Below are 17,405 nucleotides of genomic sequence, written 5' to 3'. Positions count from 1 at the left end.
TGGGGGAGACATAAACATGGGACCTGCAACTGTCTTAGCTCTAAGATCACTCTATGAAACAGAGTGCCCTTTCACTTAAAACGATCACAGCACTACAACTAGTGAATGTCAATGTTACAGTTTATGAGGGGCACGGGTGGCCCAGTCGTCTAAGGGGCCGCGATTCGCTGAGCAGAATTGCGTCCTTTGGCCACGCCAGAAACCTATGATTGTGGGTTCGAATCCCGGTTCGCCCCAATTATGTTTCTAGGTTTGTCAGCACGATACCCGTGCTCGTGGGTTTCACCGAAGTGGTAAACGTCTGAGACCTGCATCACTTCGGGCTTTCCTCCCACATTAAGCTGACACGCCGTGATATAACTGGAATACTGTTAAAAGCGGCGTTAAACCCAACTCACTCACTCACTACAGTCTATGTAAAAGTATGGAATTATGATTGTTTAGCACTGAGATCGCTTTGTGAAACAGGCCCATGCATGAGAGACTCTAGATCTCAAAGACACCTCACATTTGAATGTAAATTTGTTCAAAAGACACAGGATGATATCAACACATTTTTAGCAGTTCAGTTACCATGTTTACACTAATTAACTACCATGAGAAAAAATAATTAAATCCACCGAATTTATGTGTAATGTAATACAATAATTTTAAATCGGATGATGTACACAAAATCTATTTCTTCAAATTTTAATCTGACTGATGATGTATCACCATGAAGAAAGTGATGGTTTTGAGGCACTGAACAGTCCTGTCAATTTCGTCATGAATTTAATAAATCTATCTCCATATCATGACCAGGAAATGAGGAAACGAGCCATGGTGCTGTGTTTCCTATTAAAGAGCCAATCAGGGCTGTGCATCTGTGCGGCTGGTGACCGGAGATCGGGGAGAAGATGAGGAGAAAGCTGTATTGATTTCCTTTTGATCAATCAATAAGTAAACTCTGTCCGCAACTCAGTGTAGAAAGGGAGGTAACTCTGTCAGCTTTAGTCAGGATTTAGCCATGGATATTTTACTGCAGGTTCCCTGACTAGATTGGGTGGGCTGGAAGAGTGTTTGAGCTGAACACAAGCAATGCCACAGTTGGGAGGTGGACTATTTCAGTGGTCCTGGCTCCAAATATTATTGATACTTATCCAAACACCAGCTTCCACCTGAGGTATTGCTGGGGTTATATTTCTGCATTGCAGGTCCTGTTGCAAGTCATCCCGGGGCGGTGGGGTTATATTTCTACATTGCAGGTCCTGTTGCAAGTCATCCCGGGGCGGTGGGGTTATATTCCTACATTGCAGGTCCTGTTGCAAGTCATCCCAGGGCGGTGGGGTTATATTCCTACATTGCAGGTCCTGTTGCAAGTCATCCCGGGGCGGTGGGGTTATATTCCTACATTGCAGGTCCTGTTGCAAGTCATCCCGGGGCGGTGGGGTTATATTTCTGCATTGCAGGTCCTGTTGCAAGTCATCCCGGGGCGGTGGGGTTATATTTCTGCATTGCAGGTCCTGTTGCAAGTCATCCCAGGGCGGTGGGGTTATATTTCTACATTGCAGGTCCTGTTGCAAGTCATCCCGGGGCGGTGGGGTTATATTTCTGCATTGCAGGTCCTGTTGCAAGTCATCCCAGGGCGGTGGGGTTATATTCCTACATTGCAGGTCCTGTTGCAAGTCATCCCGGGGCGGTGGGGTTATATTCCTACATTGCAGGTCCTGTTGCAAGTCATCCCAGGGCGGTGGGGTTATATTCCTACATTGCAGGTCCTGTTGCAAGTCATCCCGGGGCGGTGGGGTTATATTCCTACATTGCAGGTCCTGTTGCAAGTCATCCCGGGGCGGTGGGGTTATATTCCTACATTGCAGGTCCTGTTGCAAGTCATCCCAGGGCGGTGGGGTTATATTCCTACATTGCAGGTCCTGTTGCAAGTCATCCCGGGGCGGTGGGGTTATATTCCTACATTGCAGGTCCTGTTGCAAGTCATCCCGGGGCGGTGGGGTAGCCCAGGGGAGGGAGAAGATCTGGGTCACGCAGAAGACTTGGGGTCGATTCTCCACATGGGTACAATGTGTGAAGCCCATTTCTGGTGTCAACCGATGGGATATTGCTGAACATTGCTAACTTCATACTCGGTGTTTGTAAGTTAAAAGTAAAACTTCATACCCTGTCTTTCTTAGTTAAAAGTAAAACATCATACTCGGTCTTACTAGCTAAAAGTAAAACTTCATACTTGGTCTTTGTTAGTTAAAAGTAAAACTTCATACTGGGTCTTTGTTAGTTAAAAGTAAAACATCATACTTGGTCTTACTAGCTAAAAGTAACACTTCATACTCTGTCTTTCTAGTTAATGTAAAACTTCATACTCGGTCTTTTTTAGTTAAAAGTAACACTTCATACTGTGTTTTTCTAGTTAAAAGTAACACTTCATACTCAGTCTTTCTTGTTAAAAGTAACACTTCATTCACGGTCTTTCTTGTTAAAAGTAACACTTCATTCACGGTCTTTCTAGGTAGAAGTAACACTTCATACTCGGTCTTTCTAAGTTCAAAGTAACACTTCATACTCGGTCTTTCTAGTTAAAATTGAAACATCATACTGTGTTTTTCTAGTGAAAAAGTAACACTTCATACTCTATCTTTCTAAGTTAAAAGTAATACTTCATACTGGGTTTTTCTTAGTTAAAAGTAACACTTCATACTGGGTTTTTCTAGGTCAAAGTAACACTTCATACTCGGTCTTTCTAGTTTAAATTGGGGCAGTCGGGTAGCCTTGTTGTTAAAGTGTTCGCTCGTCATGACGAAGACCCGGTTTCGATTCCCGACATGGGTACAATGTGTGAAGCCCATTTCTGGTGTCCCACGCCTTGATATTGCTGGAATATTGCTAAAAGCGGCGTAAAACCATACTCACTCACTCACTCTAGTTTAAATTAAAACGTCATACTGGGTTTTTCTAGTTAAAAGAACACTTCATACTCGGTCTTTCTAGTTAAAATTTAAACGTCATACTCTGTCTTTCTTAGTTAAAAGTAACACTTCATACTGGGTTTTTCTAGTTAAAAGTAACACTTCATTCACGGTCTTTCTTAGTTAAAAGTAACACTTCATACTGTTTTTTTTTAGTTAAAAGTAACACTTCATTCACGGTCTTTCTAGTTAAAATTGAAACATCATACTCAGTCTTTCTTAGTTAAAAGTAACACTTCATACTCGGTCTACTAGTTAAAATTGAAACATCATACTCGGTCTTTCTTAGTTAAAAGTAACACTTTATACTGGGTTTTTCTAGTTAAAAGTAACACTTCATTCACGGTCTTTCCTAGTTAAAAGTAACACTTCATACTGGGTCTTTCTAGTTAAAATTTAAACATCATACTGGGTTTTTCTAGTTAAAAGTAACACTTCATACTCGATCTTTCTAGTTGAAATTTAAACGTAATACTCGGTCTTTCTTAGTTAAAAGTAACACTTCATACTGGGTTTTTCTAGTTAAAAGTAACACTTCGTACTGGGTTTTTCAAGTTAAAATTAAAACGTCATACTCGGTCTTTCTTAGTTAGAAGTAAAACTTCATACTCGCTCTAACTAGTATTTTCATATTTACTTCATATTTTTTCTCTCCATTTTCTCAAAATTGTGAGGTAGGTGGATCGTTTTAACCAACGTCAAACAACAAACTTAAAAAAGGGAATCACGTAGCGATTTACTTAACCTGTATAGGTACTTGGGCACCATATGATGATCGAAGACAGGTCTTTGGTAGTGAGACGAGTAAGGACGAGAATCTAGTTGGGCCCGTCCCAGAGCTATGAGTGCCATGAGCTGGTCATGGGTCATGTGATACATAAACAAGCGGTGTGTGGAGGTGTACATGTCAACTGTCCGAGCTGGTGACTGGAATGAATGCCTAATGTATACCGCATCACCCTCACAGGAGCAAAGTTCATACATTGATAAACCACTCTGTCTCAAAAACCATGATTATCAGTGTGTCTTATACGGAGGTGAGGACAACTTGACAGCAATACATCATATTGGCTTTCAGAACAGGCACCCTCATTTTTATGTTATTATTTTTATTTTAGGCCAGACATATACAGTGATCGCTCGCTATTGCGCTCTTCGATAAAGCGCTACTTCGGTTATTACGCGCGGTAACGCATGGCTCCCAAAATTTATGTACACTTTTAATACTGAGAGTTTTACACAGACATGATTGTATTGTTGTTCGTTGTTTATTTGCACATAACGCTTCTCATTGCATAATCAACGGTTTATCGCTGAATGGAGTTCTAATAATCTGTTTGAAAATATCCGCGGCAAGTCCCGGAAATACGATTGTTCAACTAGTTAACTTTTCACACTATACATCCTTTGATCTTAGAAGCGCATGCATGCAATAAAAGAGAACCACAAGTGAAGTTTATATTCTTAATTAGTGGGCAATCCAATTTAAGGCTAAACTGTCACACAAATGTAGTTGCTGTCACAACACGGCGGTCATTCATTTCGTAATCGCGCTTTCGTAACATCGCCTGTTTTTTCCCCGTAGTTATAACAAGCGATTTCATTGGATTAAAATTTGTTTCTAATGACGCTTTCTTGCCGAAATCTGCTACAAGTTTCGTGATTGGTCAATTTTGAGCACGTGACCTCAGGCAGCCAATCAAGCTTTGATACAAAGCTCGTGTTTGATAAATTTCAGAAGTTAGCGAAAGATTTTTTGTTAAATCGTGTTATTCTGAACGTTTTAAGCAGGAAATCACGATATATATTAAAAATATGGAACTTCGCGAATGTATCGTGCTAGGTTACGAGCTGTGACAAAGATTTTTCATGCATATATTTTTGCATTAAACGTTGTGTCCGAGCCGAGAATTCAAGGCGACGAAAGCCGAGATGTCATTTGACTTACATTACACGCGATCGCACAAAACGATGGAAATAATAACTTAGATGTAAGTTTGATTACTTTTAGATATATTTTTGTTGATTTTATTTATCACTTTGTATAATATATTTAAAGATTTGCTTAAAATAGTCTATATTTTGCTCTTTGACATGTTCGATGCGGACCCGTTGTCGAAATGTGTGTCCGAGAATTTTATTTTCAATAACATCGCGGGAAATAGTGAATAATTTTTTAATTTATTGATAAAAAATGATAAATTAGAATGGAATACGTATTTCAGACATTGTGAAATATGACAGATTTAATAAATGAATGATATTACAGGTAGATCTAGGTCCATAAAAATATATACTATTTTGACGTGACGTGAGATAAACACATAGGCCTATTGATGATTTGAGATTTGCCGAGCGCGCTCCCCCGCCTCGGCTTCGGTTAAACGGCTCATCGTCTATAACGCCCACCAATTATTTGGACCCCATTGGTAGCGCAATAGCGAGCGATCACTGTATAATGGTTTGTTGCAGGGATTCTCTGTCAATAAGGTGGGTGGGTGGGTGAGTGAGTGAGTGAGTGGGTGGGTGGGTGGGTGGGTGGGTGGGTGAGTGAGTGAGTGAGTGAGTGAGTGAGTGAGTGAGTGGGTGGGTGAGTGAGTGAGTGAGTGAGTGTTAGGGTGGGTGAGTGAGTGAGTGAGTGAGTTTTTATGCAGTCAGGAGGTACTAGCATTAAAATGAAGAAAAGGTTAATTTCCTTTAAAGCAAATGCTTAACACGACAGTTATGTCAAAAATACAAATTAAATAAGTACATTTAAAAGAAAAAATGCTATAATTAAATTTTGAAAAATATTCTTTTTACATTCAGGGCAGTTTTTAATTCGGAAACGAAAAAACAAGACTGGGTCAGGCATTACACAACTACATTAAAATCGTTCGACATGACCTGTAATGGGATGTCCTCAGATCTTTGTTTAGCAGTAGTGAGAAGTAAGGTCTGATCAATGAGATTGGGCATTATTACATCAATATGTTGGGGGTTATGCAACTTTTGGGACTTTGATCACTATACAGAAGATTTTAAAATGTTGAGAACGATAATCACTAAATCGAGTTTATTCCATATTAATTTTGAAACTGATAATACCTAAAACAAGACAAGTTGAAAAAGAAAATCACAAATATAATTTCTATTAATACAACATCGTCACTATTGCAAACTTGACATTGTAAATTATTACAATGAACTGCGATTATAACAAACTCAAAGGGACCACTAATTTTAGTTTGTTATAACCGGAGTTCATTATAAGCATATATACAGCAAATGGCCAAGACAAAAAAACAGTTCGCTATATCTGTCAGTTTTTTATAAGAGTATTCATTATAAACTTAGTATACTGTAGATTAATTTTTGTTTTTTAATATCCTGACATGAAATATTGGTTAGCTCTTATAACGACGGTGTTCAATTATATAAAATTCCTTTCAACATTTCACATATTGTCTGACAGCATAGTCAAGTACATTTGGATCACACCTCCAAGCAAGTCTAGTTGTAGGAAGGCGAGTGACTAAAGACTTGAACCAGGGCTGTCCTAAAGGAGAGCATTTATTCAGGGTCACAATTAGCAATTAGATCGGCTGACAGTAGATCTATTGAAACAAAATATGTTGATGATTTTTTTAAGAATTTCATAGTGAATTACTTTTCTAATTTACCTTATTGATAAAATACTTTCTCTATGACTTATGTCAGTGTAGCTGGTGATTAGTTAGCCTTGCTCCAAGGCTGTACTGAATGAAATGTCAATGGATGTGTAGTAATTCTACCCTCCTAAGAGGTAAGTCTATATATGTTGACCGGACTCCAGTCTCTTAGACTTGTTCTTATTGTTTACATAATCTAGAACACATGATTTAAACTAATAATTATTGCCTTAGAGACTTGTGCAAGTCTAGTGATAAGCCACAACCAGTTTACTTTACCAGAGTCCCTACATCGATTAAATCGACTTTACTGACTGTTCTAGTAGCAACAACAATCTACCTGTATATCGGTTATATTGACTTTACTGACTGTTCTAGTAGCCACAACAATCTACCTGTATATCGGTTATATTGACTTTACTGACTGTTCTAGTAGCAACAACAATCTACCTGTATATCCGTTATATCGACTTTACTGACTGTTCTGGTAGCAACAACAATCTACCTGTACATTACTTCATCTTATGTCATTTTTTATTAACCAACCATTTCTTGGAGACTCATGCCAGTGTAGCCAGGCTAAGCCTGCAACCTACTTATTTACTGTCTGTTCTAATAGCAACAACCCTGACCTAGTTCTCCCTCTCCTCTGAAGAACATCATCTTGAGAACGGCCTCGGAACATCTGAAAACACCTGGAGAGCAAACTGGAGCTCCTTTGCTTCTAATGGTGGCTCGTTCCTGAGTGGTACAATCAAGTCCACTCTGCTGCCCATTGGTAGATTCAGTTTGATACCGAGCAATGGCAGAGCCCCGATGATGTTCCATCTGTCATGCTGCATGTCCTCTTTAAAAACCTAAGTGTATTTCTGAGGAATAGTGAAATATGTTCTCGAAATTATCACTAAAATTCCTTTCTAATTTCAAATTCAATGTGAATATAACTGCAACCAAATAATGCAATTGTCTCCAAACTTCCCATGGGAAGAATGCTCATCTAGCAACCACATGAACATGCATCAATGATGGCCATTAACAAGAAGGAAGTTTGACATTATTACCCTACTTCCTCACATCTGTATTACATGCACTGATAATGTTTGCTATTGTTTTACCCAAAACAATACCACTGAAATTAATCTATAATATTATACAGAAATTGAAAAAAAAATATTTGAAAGCTCAATCACCACATAAGTATTCAAAGGCACACAATATTTGAAAGTAGAAAATAAGCTAATTATCGGAAGGTTTTGCAGAAAGAATTGCAGAAAGTGTAATATTGGCTATCAGATACATATGGTACAATGTGCCAGCGTCATGACACCAAACATCTCTACAACTCCATCCTGGTACTGCTGCCTTGTGAAACTTCGTCTCCTGTGATGGTGACAGCATGCACACCTGTAGGTTGCACTGACCAGTGTCCGGTATACTAACTAGGTGGAGGACATATGCTGTCCCCCCTCACCTGTAGGTTGCACTGACCAGTGTCCGGTATACTGACTAGGTGGAGGACATATGCTGTCCCCCCTCACCTGTAGGGTGCACTGACCAGTGTCCGGTACACTAACTAGGTGGAGGACATATGCTGTCCCCCCTCACCTGTAGGCTGCACTGACCAGTGTCCGGTATACTAACTAGGTGGAGGACATATGCTGTCCCCCCTCACCTGTAGGCTGCACTGACCAGTGTCCGGTATACTGACTAGGTGGAGGACATATGCTGTCCCCCCTCACCTGTAGGGTGCACTGACCAGTGTCCGGTACACTAACTAGGTGGAGGACATATGCTGTCCCCCCTCACCTGTAGGCTGCACTGACCAGTGTCCGGTATACTAACTAGGTGGAGGACATATGCTGTCCCCCCTCAACTGTAGGCTGCACTGACCAGTGTCCGGTATACTAACTAGGTGGAGGACATATGCTGTCCCCCCTCAACTGTAGGCTGCACTGACCAGTGTCCGGTACACTAACTAGGTGGAGGACATATGCTGTCCCCCCTCACCTGTAGGGTGCACTGACCAGTGTCCGGTACACTAACTAGGTGGAGGACACATGCTGTCCCCCCTCACCTGTAGGCTGCACTGACCAGTGTCCGGTATACTAACTAGGTGGAGGACATATGCTGTCCCCCCTCACCTGTAGGCTGCACTGACCAGTGTCCGGTATACTAACTAGGTGGAGGACACATGCTGTCCCCCCTCACCTGTAGGCTGCACTGACCAGTGTCCGGTACACTAACTAGGTGGAGGACATATGCTGTCCCCCCTCACCTGTAGGTTGCACTGACCAGTGTCCGGTACACTAACTAGGTGGAGGACATATGCTGTCCCCCCTCACCTGTAGGCTGCACTGACCAGTGTCCGGTACACTAACTAGGTGGAGGACATATGCTGTCCCCCCTCACCTGTAGGTTGCACTGACCAGTGTCCGGTACACTAACTAGGTGGAGGACATATGCTGTCCCCCCTCGACTGTAACTCACCTCCTCCAGAACGAGTACCTCTGTTTGGGGATGCGGAGAGCGCTGGTACTAAGGACCCGGTGGAATCCGGGTACGTCTCCCATTGCTTTCTTTCTATCCTCCAGACTACTACTTAACACGTCCGCAAAATGGTAAGATAAATCCAGGTTTGCTAACTTTTGTATTCTGAAAATGTTCCAATCAGTGTCTGGTGAATCCTGTGAAACAGACTCCGATGAAAGACACAAAGTTGACAATGTTCTCAAAATCGATTAAAACCGTCCAACTGAAGCAACAATGACACCAGTCTCCAGTCTTGCTTTGTTCAACTGATCTGCCAGGTTCTCATCACAGGGAGGTCTCAAATGCATATGTATCCAGTAAGGGAGATTTATCATGAAGACATGTGAGATGCAGCTGACAAAATGACTCCTCCAACTTGTGAAGCCTCTGAGGCAAGTAATCGCGGTGCAATACAATCCTCTCGATGACTGATCACTGAACAGTTTAGTATTCCCCTGGCAAGGTGTCCAACTATGACATATCTTCAACTGTCCGCCATCAATACCAGGATCACAGAACGCTAATTTATCCCCTGAGAACAGGAATCAACACAACAAAGCTTGAAGTCAGGTACGGCTGCAGTTGCAGCGATTTACAGTTGGTATTCAACTCTGTGCCTGTACTGTCCGTACCTTGCAGCCAGCAGGAATCACTTAAGGTTTACATGCACTTGAAGTGACTGCCTCCAAATTATGCTAACCTCACATTTACAAACCCTCCACTTGTAATTATTGCTGCCAAGATGGAAAGATAGATGAAGAAGGATGGAGGAATGTCTGTCAGAGTGGCTCCCAAGATTCTGTTCCCTTCTCTTTCTTCAGTTGGCAAAAGTTGACCATATTTCTGAAGTTTTACCAATTCAAACGGTAAACAGCCAGATAATCTTCTCTCCACCCTGCAGAGCAGCTTACCGGCACCTCACAGTCCAATGGCGCTAACCAAATTTCTGCAACAGAAATAGTTCAGATTAAAGCTTCAGGTCTTTCCTATTATTTGTAGCCACAATGATACAATCTATATGGATGACATTAAGACAGATTTGGCCTTTCCATGCCCATAGATCTGATAAAATGCCATGAGTTGGTATCTGGTCTTCCGTTGGGAGGGTATCAAGTGTTAATACATGTTAATGTCCGTGTTGTGTCATGAATATATACACTGCACAGATGGTAGTGATGATCTCATCGTTACATCTGTTACTGATAATATAGTTAAAAAACGCAAGGTTCAAAGAAGGGGAATTCAAATACATATACATATGAAGTAATTTTTGCCATGAAAAGTGGTTCCACTGTTGTGCTGTGATGCAGTGAGGGGATGCACTGAAGTGAGATTCAACCGGAGAGCTATTCCATATCAGGTACAAATTAATCAGTTTTGTTCTATCTCCTTGTGGATTTAGAGATTTTGTCTGAGATGTTGGCTTTGCTATATGATACTGCGATGTTGTTGTGCTGAATGTAAATAATAATGTAACTGTAGTTATGGAAGATAATCCAGTAATTAAACACTTACAGAACAATACTTATCTTTAATGCCAATTATATAATGTATGCTATTTCTCATGTCACTTTCCATACATTGCTATTTGTATATGTATAATGTTTGGGAGAGGCATTCAGATAAGCAAAATTTGCTTGTTTGCCAATCCCTCCACTTCATGGAAATAAATATGTTTATATCAGGTACAAATTAATGACCTCCTCGCATGCGGACACACGAGCATCTCTGAAACTGTTCTGGTTTCTATGACAATAATAGTTTCATGATTTTTTAGCATTCAAAACTATTCAAATCTATATTTGATTGGACAAAATGGCTTGCAACAGAGTAGGGCCAAGGAAAATATTTGATCCTTCTAAGTGTGTTTGATTTACATCTTGATATTCATTGAAAAGAAAACCAAAATTCTGTAAATCTTGAAATTAACGAGAATTAAATGTGAAACATGCGAGTGGTCTTTGCTCGCATTATTTAACTTCACATTTATGTTTACGAATGACTTTCACTGCACACTTTGGATAGTGGAAATACCAACTTGAATATAAACACAAACACCGTTTATTGAGCAGCAATTGTAACAAGTATGTAACAATGTCATTCAAAGAATAGGAATTACACAATGGGCATCTGGTGAGTTAATTATCACTGCTGGGGCCAATTAGAGTTCTACCCCCACTCATGTCAAGCTCGTTGACATACCAATCAGTGAACTGTTGTTGGTTCAATTATTTTATTTCCTTTGAACGTCCTTAATGCCAGTCAAGGAAGTAAACATATAAACTGTGAGTTGTTTTTAGGAAAACACTGTTCATTGTTATTACAGAAGTGTTCTACTCAGCACTTGTAAGCGGTGCTATTTGCTGTTTGATTGGATTAAGGTAAGGATACATAACATTCCACTGGAGATTGGGGGGGGGGTACAACTCACTGCCGTTGGACAAGACCACAGGAAATAGCACCTGTTCAACATCTCAGCTCAACTGCATCAAAAGTTGTGAAGGGGTTGACAAAAGAATCAGGAACAACAGAATACCCTCAATAAAAGTGAAAAACCACCTTCAGCCTGACAAGAGTACATGCCTAACTGGCATGAGGTTCCATTATCAGCACAACACAGCCAGCGAGACCCATGGCCGAATGTTGCCTACCATACCTCAGCTAAATAAACAAACATTGCCCCCAAGGAGGAGGAGACTTTGTTGGCAAATATAGCACATGATTAACACAATAAACTAAATGTAGGAACTATTTATAGATGACGGCATATATCCATGGTGATTTGGGTCGGACATTAACAACTTTTTACTGTTTCATCCTGACATCACAAATACCGTTATGTCAGCTCTTCAGTGGCATCATGATTCAAACAAGCAGGAAACTTGGCTGAGGGCAATACCTTGAAGAGGAAGAGAAAAGTTATTTTCAAGTACTGCACCTGAGACTTGGTCAATTACTGTCAAGTTTGAAAAGAACGAGTTCTGTGCAGCAACATTTTCACATTGTTTTCCACAAGACACAGTTTTTGTGATTACACAGCAGAAGGTTTAATTTAAATGACTAATTAGAGATGCATCATTCATCCCAATGCAATCCCCAGATTAACTCCATCAGGTGATGCATAATGATGAATCATGTTACAGGAGGCTACAGTGCTGTTTCAGACCACGTTCCAGCCTCGCAATTGTCAAGAACATGAATGTCACCTAATTAAAAGAGATGCCCATAAATACGTATTATCATCTTTGCAAAAATAACACCCCATGGGGACATGCAGATGACAACATCAATAGTTGACCAGGAAGCTGTGACGAGGGTTCCTGTTGTACAAAGTGTATATTTTCAAAACAAAAGTTGAAATATAAAGTTTTTCACTCAGCCGACAGCCGATCATTGAGGCTTTAAAGCCTGTCTGACAAATACGTATGCCACAGTTTGGCACCCGAACATGCAATGTATTTCTGTAATGCAATAATTACACTTCTTCCATGCCTAAACACACATCAACTCATACGAGCATGTGTTCTGGATATGTGAAGAAGAATGCACCAACAGTCACTTGTTACCTTGCTGCACTATACTAGAGTCACGGGGTAACAACACTACACATGTCAACTAACACCAGAAGAGGTGTTTACCAACCAGATAGCTAGATAACCATGTTCTAACACCACCACAAAAACCAAGACAGACAACACAAAGGACCTGAGACCATCAACAAGACCCACATGTGTAGTTTTCCAGGAGTGTACTTTTGGTACAGTTAGGTCACAAATAAACAGTACTAACCAATACACAATAGGCAGTACCTCCTAGAGTAGCCCAGTGAAGATCTTGGACCATGACAATGGTAGTACTTCCTGGAGTAGTCCAGTGACTTTCTTAGACCATTACAATGGTAGCACTTCCTGGAGTAGTCCAGTGAAGATCTTGGACCATGACAATGGTAGTACTTCCTGGAGTAGTCCAGTGAAGGTCTTGGACCATGACAATGGTAGTACTTCCTGGAGTAGTCCAGTGAAGATCTTGGACCATGACAATGGTAGCACTTCCTGGAGTAGTCCAGTGAAGGTCTTGGACCATGACAATGGTAGTACTTCCTCGTGTAGTCCATTGAAGGTCTTTGACCATGACAATGGTAGTACTTCCTGGAGTAGTCCAGTGAAGATCTTGGACCATGACAATGGTAGTACTTCCTGGAGTAGTCCAGTGAAGGTCTTGGACCATGACAATGGTAGTGCTTCCTGGAGTAGTCCAGTTAAGGTCTTGGACCATGACAATGGTAGTACTTCCTCGTGTAGTCCATTGAAGGTCTTGGACCATGACAATGGTAGTACTTCCTAGAGTAGTCTAGTGAGGGTCTTGGACCATGACAATGGTAGTACTTCCTGGAGTAGTCCAGTGAAGGTCTTGGACCATGACAATGGTAGTACTTCCTGGAGTAGTCCAGTGAAGATCTTGGACCATGACAATGGTAGTGCTTCCTGGAGTAGTCCAGTGAAGATCTTGGACCATGACAATGGTAGCACTTCCTGGAGTAGTCCAGTGAAGATCTTGGACCATGACAATGGTAGTGCTTCCTGGAGTAGTCCAGTGAAGATCTTAGACCATTACAATGGTAGCACTTCCTGGAGTAGTCCAGTGAAGATCTTGGACCATGACAATGGTAGCACTTCCTGGAGTAGTCCAGTGAAGGTCTTGGACCATGACAATGGTAGTGCTTCCTGGAGTAGTCCAGTGAAGATCTTGGACCATGACAATGGTAGCACTTCCTGGAGTAGTCCAGTGAAGATCTTGGACCATGACAATGGTAGTACTTCCTAGAGTAGTCCAGTGAAGATCTTGGACCATTACAATGGCAGTACTTCCTGGAGTAGTCCAGTGAAGGTCTTAGACCATGACAATGGTAGTACTTCCTGGAGTAGTCCAGTGAAGGTCTTGGACCATGACAATGGTAGTACTTCCTAGAGTAGTCCAGTGAAGATCTTGGACCATGACAATGGTAGTACTTCCTGGATTAGTCCAGTGAAGGTCTTGGACCATGACAATGGTAGTACTTCCTGGAGTAGTCCAGTGAAGATCTTGGACCATGACAATGGTAGTACTTCCTGGAGTAGTCCATTGAAGGTCTTGGACCATGACAATGGTAGTACTTCCTGGAGTAGTCCAGTGAAGATCTTGGACCATGACAATGGTAGTACTTCCTGGAGTAGAGTAGTCCAGTGAAGATCTTGGACCATGACAATGGTAGCACTTCCTGGAGTAGTCCAGTGAAGGTCTTGGACCATGACAATGGTAGTACTTCCTAGAGTAGTCCAGTGAAGATCTTGGACCATGACAATGGTAGTACTTCCTGGAGTAGTCCAGTGAAGGTCTTGGACCATGACAATGGTAGTACTTCCTGGAGTAGTCCAGTGAAGGTCTTGGACCATGACAATGGTAGTACTTCCTGGAGTAGTCCAGTGAAGATCTTGGACCATGACAATGGTAGTACTTCCTGGAGTAGAGTAGTCCAGTGAAGATCTTGGACCATGACAATGGTAGCACTTCCTGGAGTAGTCCAGTGAAGGTCATGGACCATGACAATGGTAGTACTTCCTGGAGTAGTCCAGTGAAGGTCTTGGACCATGACAATGGTAGTACTTCCTGGAGTAGTCCAGTGAAGATCTTGGACCATGACAATGGTAGTACTTCCTGGAGTAGATTAGTCCAGTGAAGATCTTGGACCATGACAATGGTAGCACTTCCTGGAGTAGTCCAGTGAAGGTCTTGGACCATGACAATGGTAGTACTTCCTGGAGTAGTCCAGTGAAGGTCTTGGACCATGACAATGGTAGTACTTCCTGGAGTAGTCCAGTGAAGATCTTGGACCATGACAATGGCAGTACTTCCTGGAGTATCCCAGTGAAGCATGACCCAGTGAAACCCTGATGTTGCACAGTGCAATCAATACACCTTCATATTACCCGTGGCAGTCAACACAAACCAATTGTGGACACAGTCACGCTCAACATCATTTATCAATATCCCAGTGGTTACAGCGTGGCTTGTCAAAAGCTGAAAACATGGGTCAGTTCCTCACAAAGTGTACAAAAAATGTCTTGGTGAACAAACATATACAGTGAGACGAAGAAGTCTGTAATCCAGCTTGTCCTATTAATATAAGGAACGTTGCCTACAACTACACCAACATCGTAGGTTAATATTTAGTCTCTGAAACTAAAATAATTTAAGATTTACTTTGTTAAATTGTATATTAATGTATAATAGAGCAATCCAGAAATGTAGACTTGCTTGGGATTTTATATATTTTTGTTTCAGTGTCTGCATGAGAGACGAGGGACCAGAAATTTGTTAAAATGGATGTTTGGGAACAGTTCTATCTGTATTAACAAATTTTCAGTATAACTTCATGCATGGTCTGGTTGATAGAGCGTCTGTCCGGCAAGCAGAAGGTCAGGGGTTCGCATACCAAAGATGTTAAAAGATATTACTTGTCGTAACCCTGCCTGGCACTCAGAATTGAGGGGCTGAAACAAGGACTGGTCAGCTCGAAGTCAGTATATGGTGCCCGAGTGGGGTATTGTGTGTTATGGTATCACAGTAAGGTAGCACTATAAAACCGGCATTAGTCCAGACTCGTAAAAGAAGAAACACACACTGTGAATGTACATGGCTGTATCAGTGCAATAATGCTTAATTACAATTTTCAACCCAATTTCACCTCATGTCTCCTCTTGCTTCTTCCAAGAGTCTCAGGGTGGTGGGGTAGCCTAGTGGTCAAAGTGTTCGCTCGTCACGCAGAAGACCCGGGTTCAATTCCCTACATGGGTACAATGTCCCTTGCCGTAATATTGCTGGAATATTGCTAAAGCGGCATAAAACCATACTCACTCACTCACTCCAAGATTCTCATCACAGAACAAGCACCTGCTGGTGTGAGCAACATCAAATATCTGGTTCAAGGTTCAAGGACCACATGTTATTCATGACAGATGGTGAGCAAGGCAGGACACACTGGCTGCAGTCATTAATTTTTCATGAAATTGATCACAAAATTGATACTGATATAAAGACTGATTGAGATGACAAAAAACACTCAGGATAGTTTGCTCAGTGGAATGGATGTCAAATTGATCCTTGCACACTGTCCTAATTCACACAATTGTTGACAACAACGTTCACCAGGACAAGCACCCTCAATGTATGTCATTAACTTGTCGAAAACAGGCTCCGCAATTGTCAGACAAGTCTAAATATATAACCACAGGCCTGAACAAGGCCATGATGAACGAGACCCTGATCACAACAAACATTAATTACACACTGAATGCAAACTGCAATAAAAAATCACGTTTTCATGACTTACAATTTATTACAGTGGATGAAGGATTCATGTATACCTAATATCGTGCAGTAAGACAATGTCTAGACGGTTGACATTTCCCATTAACAATTCAGTTTTATGGCATTTTGCGGGACAAACTCTGGTTAAGTGTGACTGTTGATAAACGACTGTTCCAAGTTTTGAGAGTACCAGGAGGAACCACATAGTTGCTATGCTGTATCTGTCTGGCAGACGGTCAAATCAGCTCTTTCACAGTTTCTCACAAACGGTTCATGAAAACTTACAGCCTTTACACAACATTGAGATTCAGGATGATCTTCCTGACTCACATAAAATGACTTCTAAATATCACAAGCATAAAATTTGTTGAAATTTTATCCAAGAATATGAACATTAAAAGAAAATGAAATACTGCTTGGTATAAAATGAGAATTTACGGCTTGAGAAAGGCGACAGAAAATAGCACTGGTTCAATAAAATTAAACTGCAATGTTATCAACACCATCAGACGTTGGTAATAATTCTTAAGCAGTTTGGTAAAACACAAATTCCATGAAAAAAATGAAAGAAAAAGCATGATAAAGAAAAAACCTCAAATCAATTATTTTGATGGCACCAGGATGCATATATGCATAGTTGCATCCGACATCATGGGAACAAAATAACTAATTTCAGCTAGAGAGCTAAAACAGATCACCATATTTCTGGAAATATCTACACTTAAAAAACGCAACCAGTTGTAACTACCACATCATTACCTAAATACTGAATCAGCTGTTTCTTACCTCTGAAGTCAAATTTAGAAAATATTCTTCCTAAACTGTCAGACCACGTAAATAAACCAGCAGTCAGAAAGGAAGCTCACCTCCCTTTACCATCCTAATCCAATCTTTCATGAAATTTAGACAAGTCTTCCAGCAA

General features: G+C 41.0%; 1 protein-coding gene across 15 annotated transcripts in view; it reads right to left on the bottom strand.

The window, feature by feature from the left end:
- LOC124147601 (cAMP-specific 3',5'-cyclic phosphodiesterase 4C-like) overlaps positions 1-17,405 on the bottom strand; it is a 592,292-nt gene that overhangs the window by 106,650 nt on the left and 468,237 nt on the right. For 3 of the 15 annotated variants that reach the window (XM_046518276.2, XM_046518275.2, XM_046518278.2), the window contains exon 2: positions 9,095-10,082. The exons of the other annotated variants lie outside the window; for them this stretch is intronic. In XM_046518276.2, the coding sequence (XP_046374232.1) occupies positions 9,095-9,177 (83 nt within the window). In that variant the 5' untranslated portion in view covers positions 9,178-10,082. The remainder of the gene's footprint in view (positions 1-9,094; positions 10,083-17,405) is intronic. 15 annotated transcript variants of the gene reach the window in all.

Source organism: Haliotis rufescens, unplaced genomic scaffold (genome assembly GCF_023055435.1).
Source record: "Haliotis rufescens isolate VD_foot unplaced genomic scaffold, xgHalRufe1.0.p SCAF_2, whole genome shotgun sequence".
Taxonomy (NCBI): domain Eukaryota; kingdom Metazoa; phylum Mollusca; class Gastropoda; order Lepetellida; family Haliotidae; genus Haliotis; species Haliotis rufescens.
This window is presented reverse-complemented; position numbering and strand designations above follow the sequence as displayed.